Source organism: Callithrix jacchus, chromosome 9, assembly GCF_049354715.1.
Source record: "Callithrix jacchus isolate 240 chromosome 9, calJac240_pri, whole genome shotgun sequence".
Lineage (NCBI taxonomy): Eukaryota > Metazoa > Chordata > Mammalia > Primates > Cebidae > Callithrix > Callithrix jacchus.
The window spans coordinates 136,374,100-136,387,765 of record NC_133510.1 but is presented as its reverse complement, the minus strand read 5'-3'; the positions used below and the strand labels follow the sequence as shown (position 1 = coordinate 136,387,765).

Sequence of the window (13,666 nt, the reverse complement as noted above, 5' to 3'; positions counted from 1 at the left end):
GATGTGGGTTTGTTTCTGGAGATAAATCCTGGTACAAAGAAGGGAGAAACACCGAGACAAAACTGGAACAGTCCAGGTCAAAGTTGGGGATAAACAAGCACCTGTGGGGTCACCGTGGATCCTGAAAGGGAAGGGCAAATGTGCACCCTATATGCTTGCTTTTACTAATTTTTTTTAAATGGAGTCTCACTTTATTGCCCAGGCTGGAATGCAGTGGTGCAATCTCAGCTTACTGCAACTTCCACTTCCTGGGTTCAAGCAACTCTCCTGCCTCAGCCTCCTGAGTAGCTGGGATTGCAGGTGCACACCACCACGCCCCGCTAATTTTTGTATTTTTAGTAGAGACAGGGTTTTTCACCATGTTGGCCAGGCTGGTCCCAAACTCCTGACCTCAATGAATCTGCCCACCTCGACCTCCCAAAGTGCTGAGATTCCAGGCATGAGCCACGGCACCTGGCCACCCCTGGCTTATCTTCTTAAAATGTTTTTGTAGAGACAGGGTCTCCCTATGTTACCCAGGCTGGTCTTGAACTCTGAGGATCCAGCAGTGCTCCAGCCTCAGTCTCCCCAAGTGCTGGGATTACAGGGATGAGCCACTGCACCTAATTTCAAAGGAATCTTTTTACTTTTGTCATTAAGTATAACATTTGTGTTTTTGGAACATCTTCCCTATCAAGTTAATTTTTATTCCCAATTTAATACTGTTTTAAAGTCACCTATGGGTATTAAATTCCACCAAGTGACTTATCAGCACAGACTGAGATAAGCCCTATGAGTTCTATCTGGTAGTGAAGTTAATCAGAGTGTTTCCTAATATTAAATCTTCCAAACATGCTATTATATTTTTTCAGACAGGGTCTCACTGTCACCCAGGGTGGAGTACAGTGGCATGATCTTGGCTGACTACAACCTCTGCCTCCTGGGGTCAAGTCCTGCCCCAGCCTCCCCAGTAGCTGGGATTATAGGCATCTGTCACCATGCCCACCTATTTTTTGGTATTTTTAGCAGAGATGGGATTTTGCCATGTTGGCCAGACTGGTCTTGAACTCCTGACCTCTAGTTATCTGCCCACCTCAGCCTCCTAAAGTGCTGGGATTACAGATGTGAGCCTCCACACCCAGCCCAAACATACTAATGTGTGTCCATTAGGATCAGGTTCAGCCCAATTTAACAGCACCAAGTCCCCTCCAACCCCCAAGAGAAAAGGTGTCTTAAGATAGTCCATTTCTCTTTCATGTAAAAGATACCAAGATGTAGGTAGTCTAAGGCTGGCAAAATACCCTCCTGGTATCAGACTCACATCACGTTTTCTGCCGCACATTCTAGCAGATGGCCTAAATCGTCAGGATGAATTTAAGTGCTGTGATAACTGCTGAATCTCCAAACACCTCTGGAGATTAAATGATGCAGATAAAAAAGAAAAAATATTAAAAGGCACAAGGGGGCTTTCCCCAGTTGTCTGCTTACCTTTTTAAGGAACCTTCCCAACTAGACCTTCTCGACAACTTCCATTTCCATTAGTCAAAACTTAGTAGCATGGTCACACTTAGCAACAAAGACAGTGATTGACAGATAGATAGATGATAGCTAGACAGATGACAGACAGATAGATGATAGACTGATAGAGGATAGATGATAGATAGATATAGACAGATAGATAGATGATAGACAGATAGACGATAGATCTTTTTAAGTGGGCACACTGCCATTATAAATAACAGTGATTCTGCTAGTAATGAACAAAGGATGTTGGATCCACTATAGTGTGTTAAACCTAAAAATATCATGACTTTCTTGTTGTTAGCTATACATTGGTTTGAATTTTTAAATTTATGTTCACAAACATGGTTTGCAAATCATTTTTTCTCCAAAATTTCTATTTGGTGGGAAAGTTGTAAAGTATTGGGATTATCTCTCCTTGGTTTTTCCTTATAACTAATAACTACTCCTGAAAAGTCTGGAATGTCTTTCTTTTCTGGGGTGGGGTAAAAGTGGAGGGACTAGGTAGATTTACAAACCAGTGATTCAATTTCTATTTTGTAAAATTTTCATTTCTTTAAAAACTGTAAGTCCTAATCAAGTCTTATTCTTTCCCACAGTATGTGACTGCTGTCCTCAATGCTGTCAACACTTCTGGCTTCTGCCAGGCAAGCCTACATGTAGCTTTTCATCTGAAAAAACAACAAACTAAAATCTAACCCTAGGTACTAGTCAACTGAACATAAACTTTCTCTTACGAATTTACTCTGACTTCTTTGGTACATCAGTAATAAAATACACCTTTACAGTATTTCCCAGACTGGGGGACATACTTTAGCAAATATCTGCAATTCTTTGTTTATAAGATTTCTCTTCCCTTCTGTGAATCATTCTTCACCCCAGGTATCTTGAGATTGGATTCTGTATAATGAGCAGAACACACACAAAAAATAAGGCTTTTGGAAATCATTAAATTCCTCCCCTTCAAGGATGAAGGGTTCCCTCTTCTAATAGCGTACAAAGCAAAAGCTGTTTCAGAAATATTTGCCATGTTGAATCCTTATATTTCAAGAGTCCTAATCTAACTGGCAGGGTCCCACTCTTCCTAGATTAATGCCCACTCACATAACAGACTTGATGAGATATTGCATAAAACTAATTTTGTGAGTAGACAACTGGCAGAATTTATCACCCCTCTGACTCTGTAGCTACACACAAATTTTTTTTTTTTGAGACAGAGTTTCTGTTCTTGTTACCCAGGCTGGAGTGCAATGGCGCGATCTCGGTTCACCACAACCTCCGCCTCCTGGGTTCAGGCAATTCTCCTGCCTCAGCCTCCCGAGTGGCTGAGATTACAGGCACGCGCCACCATGCCCAGCTAATTTTTTGTGTTTTTAGTAGAGATGGGGTTTCACCTTGTTGACCGGGATGGTCTCGACCTCTTGACCTCATGATCCACCCGCGTCGGCCTCCCAAAGTGCTGGGATTATAGGCTTGAGCCACCGAGCCCGGCCTACACACAAATATTTTAAGCAGTATCACTGATGACACATCATCTTAAATTAGGTTTTAAGATCATTATTCTCCATGTTCTAGATGGACATCAAAAGCAGTCCCCTCTTGACCACGCTCCAGAATTGTTTGAAATTTTTCAATGACAAAAACTTATCCATTTCCCTAGAGGCTGTGAGCATATGATGCCAACAATAAGTTTCATGACTTCATAGCATGGGCCAAGTTCCTCCCATGGAACATAAATGGAGACGTGAAAGACTTCCATCCTGTCTTGGGAAACAACCATTTCCAAATATCCACATATCCTTGCAAGATCTCTCGAGCCCCCATTTCTGAAGCAGTCTGATTTAGTAAGCTGTATGCAATGCACACACACAGTGGCTAATGCAATCAAACAAGGATGTATTAAAAGCACACTCAGTAGTTAAAATGAAAGGACAAGTGAACAAGGTTAAGAAAATTACAGTAACAAAAGCTGCTCTGGAAACATCTACTGAAATAGCTACTTACTACATCAAGATGCTACCATCGAACAAAAGCTCATTTTGCTTTTCTGTACTTGAAAAACCCACTCACAATGTACAGTTGGGTCTCAGTTGGCCATAGTGATCATGCCAAGTCCTTGGCAGGGCATCGTGAATGGTGGTTCCATCATGACTCATACACTGTGAGGGAATGTTTGTCTAAAAGGAAATCAAGATAGGTTCCAGACTACACAAACACATAAAATGTGCACTGTATTGATTACTATAAAGAGGTTGCTGCCAAGACTGCTTCCAAAGGGTAGAAGATAACACAAGAAAATGTCTGCAATGTGGAAATGCATTCTTAATAAGCCTTATTACCCTAGTAACAAGTTGCATTTGATAAGACACAAAGAAACAATGTTGGTATGCAGAGCAGAAATCTCTGTAAGATGATATTGTATTTACTTTTGTCTCACAAATGGCATTCACAAGCAAACTGCCAAACTGCAAAAATCATATTATGTAGTACACACAGGAAGATACCTAATTATCCTTGTAGGCTCTGGGATGTATTTCTTATTGTTAACCTCATTACTAGATTCATTTGTACATTGAAATAATCTGTATCTTATTATTTATAATTGAGAATTTTCTCAAATCTCTTCCTGAAATTCTGGAACCAGAACATAATTTCTCTTAAAATGATTCCTAGTGGCTCAGGCCTATAATCCCAGCACTTAGGGAGGCCAAAGCAGGCAGATCACAAGGTCAAGAGATCAAGACCATCTTGGCAAACATGGTGAAATGCTGTCTCTACTAAAAATACAAAAAGTAGCTGGGCATGGTGGCATGCACCTGTAGTCCCAGCAATTTGGGAGGCTGAGACAGAAGAATCACTTGAACCCAAAAGGCAGAGGCTGCAGTGAACCAAGACTGCGCTGCTGAACTCCAGCCTGGTGACAGAGTGAGACTCCATCTCAAAAAAAAAAAAAAGTATTCCTAAAGGAAAAATTTTTTTCTTAGAATGAAGCTTCTGATACAAAGTGAGGTTAACAGTCCAGCTGTGGCTTGATACATTCACAGGTGTTCATTCCTATATATACATATATATATATATTTTCCCCCCAGAGATTTGTCATTTCTAGATTTAAAACTTCCCTTATAACCCGGTTCCTCCAAGGTATAAGCTTCCGATACGTAAAATGTTTGTAATTTTGTTAATTCTGCCATTCATCAGCTCAATAATTTCTCTCATTAAAATCCTGTAAACTATGAACTTCAAAGAAGACTATTCTATATTACTTTGGTTCATGAAGTTTCCTCTTTGTGAATCTTAATAACTTTACAACATTCATTTAATTAACATGGTTCCTCACCAGTATGAACTTTTTTTAAAAAAAGATATTATTTGCTGCTGAAAATTTTCAGGAGTTAAATTAATAGTTTTCCTGTGTATTTTCTACTATCTTTTTTCGTGTAAAGAACAGCTTTCTGTGGCTGCCTTTCCATATGCTGTGTATTCACAAAGTTTCTATTCAGCATGAGTTTTCTGGAGGATAACAAAATGACTCCACTTATAGAGTTTCTCTTTATATATACTTTTGTTGGTATCTCTTGTGAATTCACTTTGCAGAGTTTCATACTATTGTCAGTGTTTGTCACGTATATGAGTTCTCTGATGCATAATGAGCTGTGACTTCCAACAAAAGGCCTTCCCACATTCAGTGCACTTACAGGGCTTCTCTCCTGTATGTGTCCTCTGATGTGCACTGAGAATTGATTTTTGAGAGAACATTTTCCCACATTCAGTGCACCCATAGGGTTTCTCTCCTGAATGAGTTCTCTGATGCACAGTGAGCTGAGAATTCCTAGTGAAGGCTTTTCCACATTCATTGCATTCATATGGTTTCTCTCTTGTGTGCATTCTCTGGTGTACAAGAAGCCGTAATTTCCCACTGAAGGACTTCTCACACTGACCGCATTTATAAGGGTTCACCGCTGCATGAGTTCGCTCATGTACAATGAGTAGTGACTTCCAAATGAAGGTCTTCCCACATTCATTACATTCATATGGTTTCTCACCTGAATGAGTTCTCATGTGTATAATGAGGTATGACTTGCTGCTAAAAGCTTTCCCACATTCACTGCACCCATAAGGCTTTTCCCCTGCATGAGTTCGTTGATGTGAAATTAGCTGGTCTTTCCTGTTAAAGGCTTTTCCACATTCACTGCATTCATAGGGATTTTCTCCTGTGTGAATTCTCTGATGCACGATGAGTTGTGAATTGAAACTAAAGGATTTCCCGCATTCACTGCACTCATGTGGCTTCTCTCCTGTGTGAGTTCGCATGTGTATAATAAGGTATGACTTGCTCCTGAAGGCCTTCCCACACTCACTGCATCCATGTGGTTTTATGCCTGTGTGACTTCTCTGATGCACAATGAGCTGGGACTTCAAACTAAAGTTTTTTTCACACTGACTGCATCCATAGGGTTTTACTCCAGTGTGCACTCCTTGATGTACAATGAGCTGTGACTTGAAAGTAAAGGCTTTTGCACATTCATTACAACCATAGGGTTTTTCTCCTGTATGGGTTCTCTGATGGACAATCAGGTTTGACTTTGTATTAAAGGCTTTCCGACACTCACTACATTCAAATGGTTTCTCCCCTGTATGAGTTCTCTGGTGTATAATAAGCTGTGATTTTAAACCAAAAGCTTTTCCACATTCAATGCATTCATAAGGTTTCTCCCCTGCATGAGTTCTCTGGTGTGAAATAAGCTGGTATTTCCGACCAAAGGCTTTCCCACATTCATGGCATTCATAGGGGTTCTCTCCTGTATGAATCCTCTGATGTATAATGAGCTGTGATTTAAAACTAAAGGCTTTCCCACAATCACTGCATTCATGGAGTTTTTCTCCTGTGTGAGTTCTTACATGTATAATAAGGTATGACTTGCTCCTGAAGGCTTTGCCACATTCATTGCATACATAAGGTTTCATTCCTGTGTGACTTCTCTGATGTACAATGAGCTGTGATTTCAAACTGAATGCCTTCCCACACTGAATACACCCATAGGGCTTTACTCCTGTGTGAATCCCCTGATGTACAATGAGCTGTGAACTGAATGTAAAGGCTTTCCCACAGTCACTACAAACATAGGGTTTCTCCCCTGTATGGGTTCTCTGATGTACCATAAGGTTTGACTTTGTATTAAAGGCTTTCTCACATTTGCTGCATTCATATGGTCTCTCTCCTGTATGAATTCTTTCATGTATAATAAGCTGTGATTTTATACCAAAAGCTTTTCCACATTCATTACACACATATGGTTTCTGTCCTGAATGAGTTTTCTGGTGTGAAACAAGCTGGTCTTTCCTACTGAAGACTTTACCACATTCATAGCACTCATAGGGATTCTCACCTGTGTGAATTCTCCGATGAGTAACAAGTTCTGAATTGAAACCGAATGTTTTTCCACATTCACTGCATTCATGTAGTTTCTCTCCTGTATGAATTCTCTGATGTACAATGAGGTATGATTTACTACTGAAGTGTTTCCCACATTCGTTGCACCCATAGGGTTTCTCTTCTGCATGAGTTCTCTGGTGCACTACAAGGTATGACTTGCTGCTGAAGGCTTTCTCACAATAGCTGCATCCAAAGAGTTTTTCTCCCACATACATTTGCTGTAACGTAAGTTGTGATTTCTTATTGACAGTTTTTCCAGATTCATTACTTTCACAGTATTTTATTCCAATAATAGTTTGCTCATGTTTAGAATGGAGGAATGATTCCCCATGTACCTGAATCCCGTTAGGATTCTTTCTAGCATAATTACTGGTGCAATCTATATATTTCAAATTATTTCCATGCGTGCCACATGTATGAGGTTTTTGTCTTGGAAGATAACTTGTACTAAGAAGGCATAGTTTCCCAAATGCAGTGCATTCAAAGCTTTTTGCCATACTTCTCAGCTTGCCTTGGTTTTCCTGATGCCATTCCATAAGATCATCAATTTTCCAGACTTTGTCTAGAAATGAGAACAGTTAGTTGCATGTTATAAATAATAACATGATTGTGTTACAGTAGAAAGTTGCTTTAAATGCCATATCATGAGGTTTTTTAGTTTCAGGTATCAGATCTGAATATAGATAAATTCTCAGGTGTAAAAACACTCAAACTACTAGGCACTGAAACAAGTAAATGCCAAACTGAAGATAGGCATGGTAAACTGATAAGAATTTTAAAAGTTTTGCAAATTGGATAAAAAAGGCAAAATAGGCACAAAGAACAATGAACATAATATAAAGATGTCATAAGGGATCTATGAACATTAGATTTATTCAAAAAATAGTTATTAAATACGTACTATGTGCCAAACACTGTGCTAACTTCTAGAGAAATGGCAGAGAACACTGCAGATTACTTCCCAGTCCTCCTGGGAATAACATCTCAATACCTAGGCATAGATAAAAATAAACTGAGGGAACATCATTCCTTAATAGGACAAGAAGCAGTTCTTAAAACCATTCAGATAAATCAAAGCAAAAATAAAAACAAGCTTCCTACAATGTAACAAAAATTAGAATGGCATTAGAATTCTCATTAGGAAAACCAGCTGACAGAAAAAAGAGCAATGAGAAACAAAGTCAAAAGACTTTCACATGCACAAGTCTCAATGTTTATATCACATGTACCTTTTCCTGGGAAGCTACTCTTGAGTTGCTCCAAGAAAAGAAATGACAGGGGATATAGAAAATGAAATTTAAGGCCGGGCGTGGTGGCTCACGCCTGTAATCCCAGCACTTTGGGAGGCCAAGGCGGGTGGATCACAAGGTCAAGAGATCGAGACCATCCAGGTCAACATGGTGAAACCCCGTCTCTACTAAAAATACAAAAAATTAGCTGGGCATGGTGGTGCGTGCCTGTAATCCCAGCTACTCAGGAGGCTGAGGCAGGAGAATTGCCTGAACCTGGGAGGTGGAGGTTGCGGTGAGCCGAGATCACGCCATTGTACTCCAGCCTGGGTCACAAGAGCGAAACTCTGTCTCAAAAAAGAAAAAAAAAGAAAGAAAGAAAGAAAAGAAAATGAAATTTAAAAGAAGGTCCTGGGATAAAAATTACACAGCAGGCCTTAAGAAAAACTAGGCTACTCTGAAGCAAGACAGAAAAACTTGGCGATCAATATCACCAGGAAGATAAAAGGAATACAACTAATAATTTGGCTGAAAGTACCAGCCGAGAATACTCAGATCCTGAAAGGAACGTCTGGAGTTAAATATATGATGAATACATAAATGATAACAGAGTTAAACAAGCAAAAAATTACAGAAAAGATACAAATTTATAAACAAAACTTAATCACTGTATACTTGCATGATTTACCTGCAAACAGAAATTACAGTCAGAACCAACATAAAAACTGAAAACAAATCTAACCAAAAATATGAAATCAATACATCAGAATGATGGAGGCATAGGAGCCGTGAGGAGAGTGTAGGTGGGAAGGTATGGAGGGAAGGGAGTGAAGGAAGTGCATCACCTTTCTACACTGAGCAGTCATAAAAAGGAAGCCAAGGTGTCGCAGAATAAGCTGGTTATTTAGAAATATGGAGGCAACTGCCACAAGAGTTAAAGAGACTGAAGGTGTTAGGGTTAGGGTGAGGTCTCTAGCAGGCACTGGAAAGAGAGTGCACAGGATAGTCTGAACACAAAAACGAAAAGTGAAAGATATAAAATATAGGAAATAAGACAAAGGATGAAGTCCTTCATCACAAGAGGAAATATCTGGAGGTTGAGCAGAAAATAGATAGATGCCCCAAAACAACATACTAACCAGGTTAATGAAAGAAAAGGATATTAAAAGAAAGCAGCAGCAAGTCAGGCTCAGAGACAGCAGATCACAGGATCTTAACATCTCACTCCAGGTTTACTGTGCAAAACTGCAGGTAGTTTTCCTATTAAATCTGATCCATCGGCTGGGCACGGTGGCTCAAGCCTGTAATCCCAGCACTTTGGGAGACCAAGGCGGGTGGATCACGAGATCAGGAATTTGAGACCAGTCTGGCCAACACAGTGAAACTCCATCTCTACTAAACGATGCAAAAAAATTAGCCGGGTGGGGTGGTGTACACCTATAATCCCAGCTACTCGGGAGGCTGAGGCAGGAGAATCATGTGAACCCAGGAGGCAGAGGTTGCAGTGAGCTGAGATCACACCATTACACTCCAGCCCGGGCAAGAGTGTAAGACTCCGTCTCAAAAAAAGAAAAAAGGAAAAAGAAATCTGATCCACCTTATTCATTTTGATGGTATGCAACCATCAAATTATATCTCCCTAAACATTAATTCCCCACTAGGGCAGTATCTTCCATGAATGCACTGACATACATATGAGCACTTTCAGTCTTCACAATGGCTTGACGGGGAGTGATACCACCAAATGGTCCTATTGTAAAAACTGTCCCCAACAAAATGAAAATAGGCCAGTGAGTAATTACTCTGTGAGCTAGAATCAGATTTCCTCCTGTGTTTGGCTGTCACTGTTTTTTTCTGTAGACTTTCAATCCTTATACAGGATTTGACAGTAAGGATGGATACTGAGACCATCCTTACTGTCAAATCCTATACTTTATCCTTCCCTTCCTTCTGTTGCTCGTACCATAACCATCCTCCTCTTTGCTTAGTTCCTGTATCTCTGCATTCATCATTTGAAATCTAATGTTATCTTCTCTAGAGCATGTTCTTTGTAACAATAATGGCAAAAATAAGACTATGCTTGACACCTCAAGGTAGAGTTCAAAGAATTCAAAAAATCAGGGAATACCAAATCCAGTAACTAAAAGACAGGCTTTTCTTTTTTTTTTTTTTTGAGATGGATCCTTGCTCTGTCGCCAGACTGGAGTGCAGTGGCGCAAGCTCAGCTCACTGCACCCTCCGCCTCCTGGGTTCAAGTGATTCTTTCGCCTCAGCCTCCCAAGTAGCTGGGACCACAGGCACTTGTGACTATACCCAGCTAATTTTTGTATTTTTAGTAGAGACGGGGTTTCACCATGTTGGCCAGGATGGTCTCAATCTCTTGACCTTGTGATCCGCCCACCTCAGTCTCCCAAAGTGCTGGGATTATAGGCGTGAGCCACCATGCCTAGCAGCTTTTTTTTAAGAGAACGGGTCCCTCTCTGTCACCCAGATTCGAGTGCAGGGGTGCAATCATCACTCACTGTATCCTCAACCTCCCAGACTCAAGTGATCCTCCCACCTCAGCATCCCAAGTAGCTGGGACTACGGGCAAAAGCCATCATGCCCAGCTAATTTTAAAAAATTTTTGGTGGAGATGGGGTCTCACTATGTTGCCAAAGCTGGTCTTAAGCTCCTGGCCTCAAGTGATCCTCCCACCTTGGCCTCCCAAAGTGCTGGGATCACAGATATGAGCCACTGCACCTGGCCCAGGAATTCTTAGGCTTGAATAGTATTTAAAGATGATTCGAGACCACGTTAAATGATTCCTGGCTGTGGGCCAAAGGAAATCACTGGGAACCCAATATACACCAAGAGAACTGAGATTCTGAAGCTACAGAAAAGCAGAGTGGAAGCTGTTAAGGTTTGAATGTGTCCCCTCTAAAACTCATGGGGAAACTTAATCCCCACTTTGGTGGCATTAAGAAGAAGCAATTAAGTCATGCCCTCAACTTGGCAATACGAATGGACAGTAGCAGTCTCCCCAGTGACCACCTCGAGTTTAGCCACAGATGATAATAGAAAAGGATTATATTTGGAGAAACAAAGGTTCACCAGGTAGCTTATTTCACTGCCACGGAAAGAAATCCGGACAAAATCAGTAGCTACATGTGGCGCTCACTGCTGCTGCTCTTCTGGAACTGGGGGACCCAATGCTTATCCTAACCCTCTACATTGGGATGGCTGGATGTGTTTAATTTATCTTTAATTATAGGCCTACAGACTATAAAGAACTACTCCCAGGTCTGAATGAGAACAAGATCCTATACTTGTATTAATGTAGCACAAGAATAAACATATTGGTTGCAGCAAATATTTGCAGATGGATGGCTGGGAAGATGCATGTGACGGGTGCTGCCTGCGCAGTGGTTCTTCTGCCCTGTTCCTGGCTGGCAGTAACCTGATTTTTTTTCTATCCCCATCCTTAAGGTGATGTGCTTCAGTCAGGGAAGTGGGGACCCATTTCTAACCCCAACCCTGCTTCCAAAAGTAAAGCATACTTTATCGGAGCCAACAGAGATAGTCCCATTTCCTTTTCCAGGCCCTTCCTCGGACAGAGGCATGTGACAAAAATTTAGCCTGTTGAACATCATCAGTCTGCTTGGGACTTCCTTGGATGAGTTTTCCTGTTTGACAGAGTCGTATATGAAGAAACAGCCCTTTCTATTTCCTTGGCCACTGGTATATCCATAGGCATCTAGAAAGATGAAGTGCAATAGCCATCTGAGCACCATTAGGGAAGACAGCCTAAGGAAAATGCCAACATACCTATATGGGCCCTTGGCGATTGAGTCAATCACTTCATTGATCCCGGAGCTGCCCCACTTCAGGACTTCTTGTGATATGTAGTAATAAATCCCTTCTGCTTCAATTAGTTGGTCTGGGATTGACCAACAACTGCAGCTGAAGCAATCTGAGTAATACACGGACTAACGGCTGATTTATGCTGTCAGGCTAGTAATAGCAGGGGTGTTCAGGGAAACATCTGACAGTAACAATGAAGATGAATTTGTATAAAAAGAGTAAAAGGAATAAAGTTAGCTAAGTACAACAATCCAGACATGATAATACTGGCCTGATTTTGAGTGGGAATTGAGAAGATGAGGGCTTTAAAAGACCTCTTTTTAAAGGACCAAAATGCTAACGGACTGTACCAAAACTAGTAAGGGAGCCCTGCACAGAAAGGAAATTCAAGCTGACTTTCCCCAGTGTTAGTAAAAACAAAACCTTAAAATTAAAAGAATAGTAGGATAAACAAAGAGAAGGATGAAAAGAAGGTGGTATGTAGGTGGCCATGGAGCAGTGGGAGAGATTATTCTAGTTTCTGAAAATGAGGCCAGGGAGTGGCCAGTGAATGGCCAGGGAGTGGTCACTGATGCCAGTGAATCAATCAAAACCAGGACCAAAGGGCAGATAAAAGATCAATTACCAGTAGAGGAAAAAAGAATTTAAATTTTCAGAATGGAAGTTGTTAAGGTTTGAATATGTCTCCTCTAAAACTCATGTTGAAACTTAATCCCCATTGTGGTGGCATTAAGGGGAGGTGACCAAGTCATGCCCTCATGAATGGATTAGCGGCTTCTACAAGGGCTTGAGGGAACTATCTTAGGACTTTCCTACCCCTCTTTCTGTTCCACAGTGTTCCTCACCTCCAGAGGATGCAGCAACAAGGCATCACCTTGGAGCACAGACCAGGCCCTCACCAGACACCAAACCTGCTGGCACCTTAGCTTCCGACTTCCCAGCCTCCAAAACTGTGAGAAATAAATCTGTGGGCTTTATCACATTAGTCTGTAGTATTTTATTATAGCAACACAAATGGACTCAGAAGGCTTTCTGTTTTGAAATGAGGTCTCACCGTCCCCTAGGCCCGAGTGTAGTGGCACAATCATAGTTCACCGCAGCACCAAATTCCTGGGCTCAAGCAGTCCTCCTACCTCAGCCGCCCAAGGAGCTGGGACTACAGGTGCACAGCACCATGCTGAGCTAATATATGTCTTTTAGAAGTTACACTATATGAAGGAAATGAAGAATAAAGAACTCTTGGACTCAAAAAAGCAAGAGAAGCCCAGTAGAACATGAAGGGAAAAAGTGCTTGGTCATGCAGCACAAGAGCAGGATCAATTCGGGTCACTGCAGGGTGGTCGACACTATCAAATGACAAAGGAATGTGCTCAGAAGGTCCAGAGGGATCATGTTAAAACCATTAGCACAGAGAAGCACAAAAGGGGTAGAATCTGCTAACAGGTTTCAGAAGAAGGAAGATGAGACTGTGGCTGTTGACTTTATGTGTAAGAAATTTAAATGTAGGGCCGGGCGCAGTGGCTCACACCTGTAATCCCCGCACTTTGGGAGGCCAAGGTGGGCAGATCAGAGGTCAAGAAATCGAGAACATCCTGGCCAATGTGGTGAAACCCCATCTCTACTAAAAATACAAAAATTAGCTGGGTGTGGTGGCACACAC

At 41.3% G+C, this 13,666-nt stretch overlaps 1 protein-coding gene across 7 annotated transcripts in view; it reads right to left on the bottom strand.

Moving 5' to 3' along the window:
* Nucleotides 1-3,376: 3,376 nt before the first annotated feature.
* Nucleotides 3,377-13,666, bottom strand: part of ZNF268 (zinc finger protein 268) — a 30,993-nt gene continuing 20,703 nt past the window's right edge. For 6 of the 7 annotated variants that reach the window (XM_054239171.2, XM_035258310.3, XM_017976531.5 and 3 more), the window contains one exon: nucleotides 3,377-7,496. In XM_054239171.2, the coding sequence (XP_054095146.2) occupies nucleotides 5,110-7,496 (2,387 nt within the window). In that variant the 3' untranslated portion in view covers nucleotides 3,377-5,109. Of the gene's footprint in view, nucleotides 7,497-8,163; nucleotides 8,297-13,666 lie in introns of those variants that run through there. The other variant, XM_035258314.3, reaches the window with a different exon arrangement.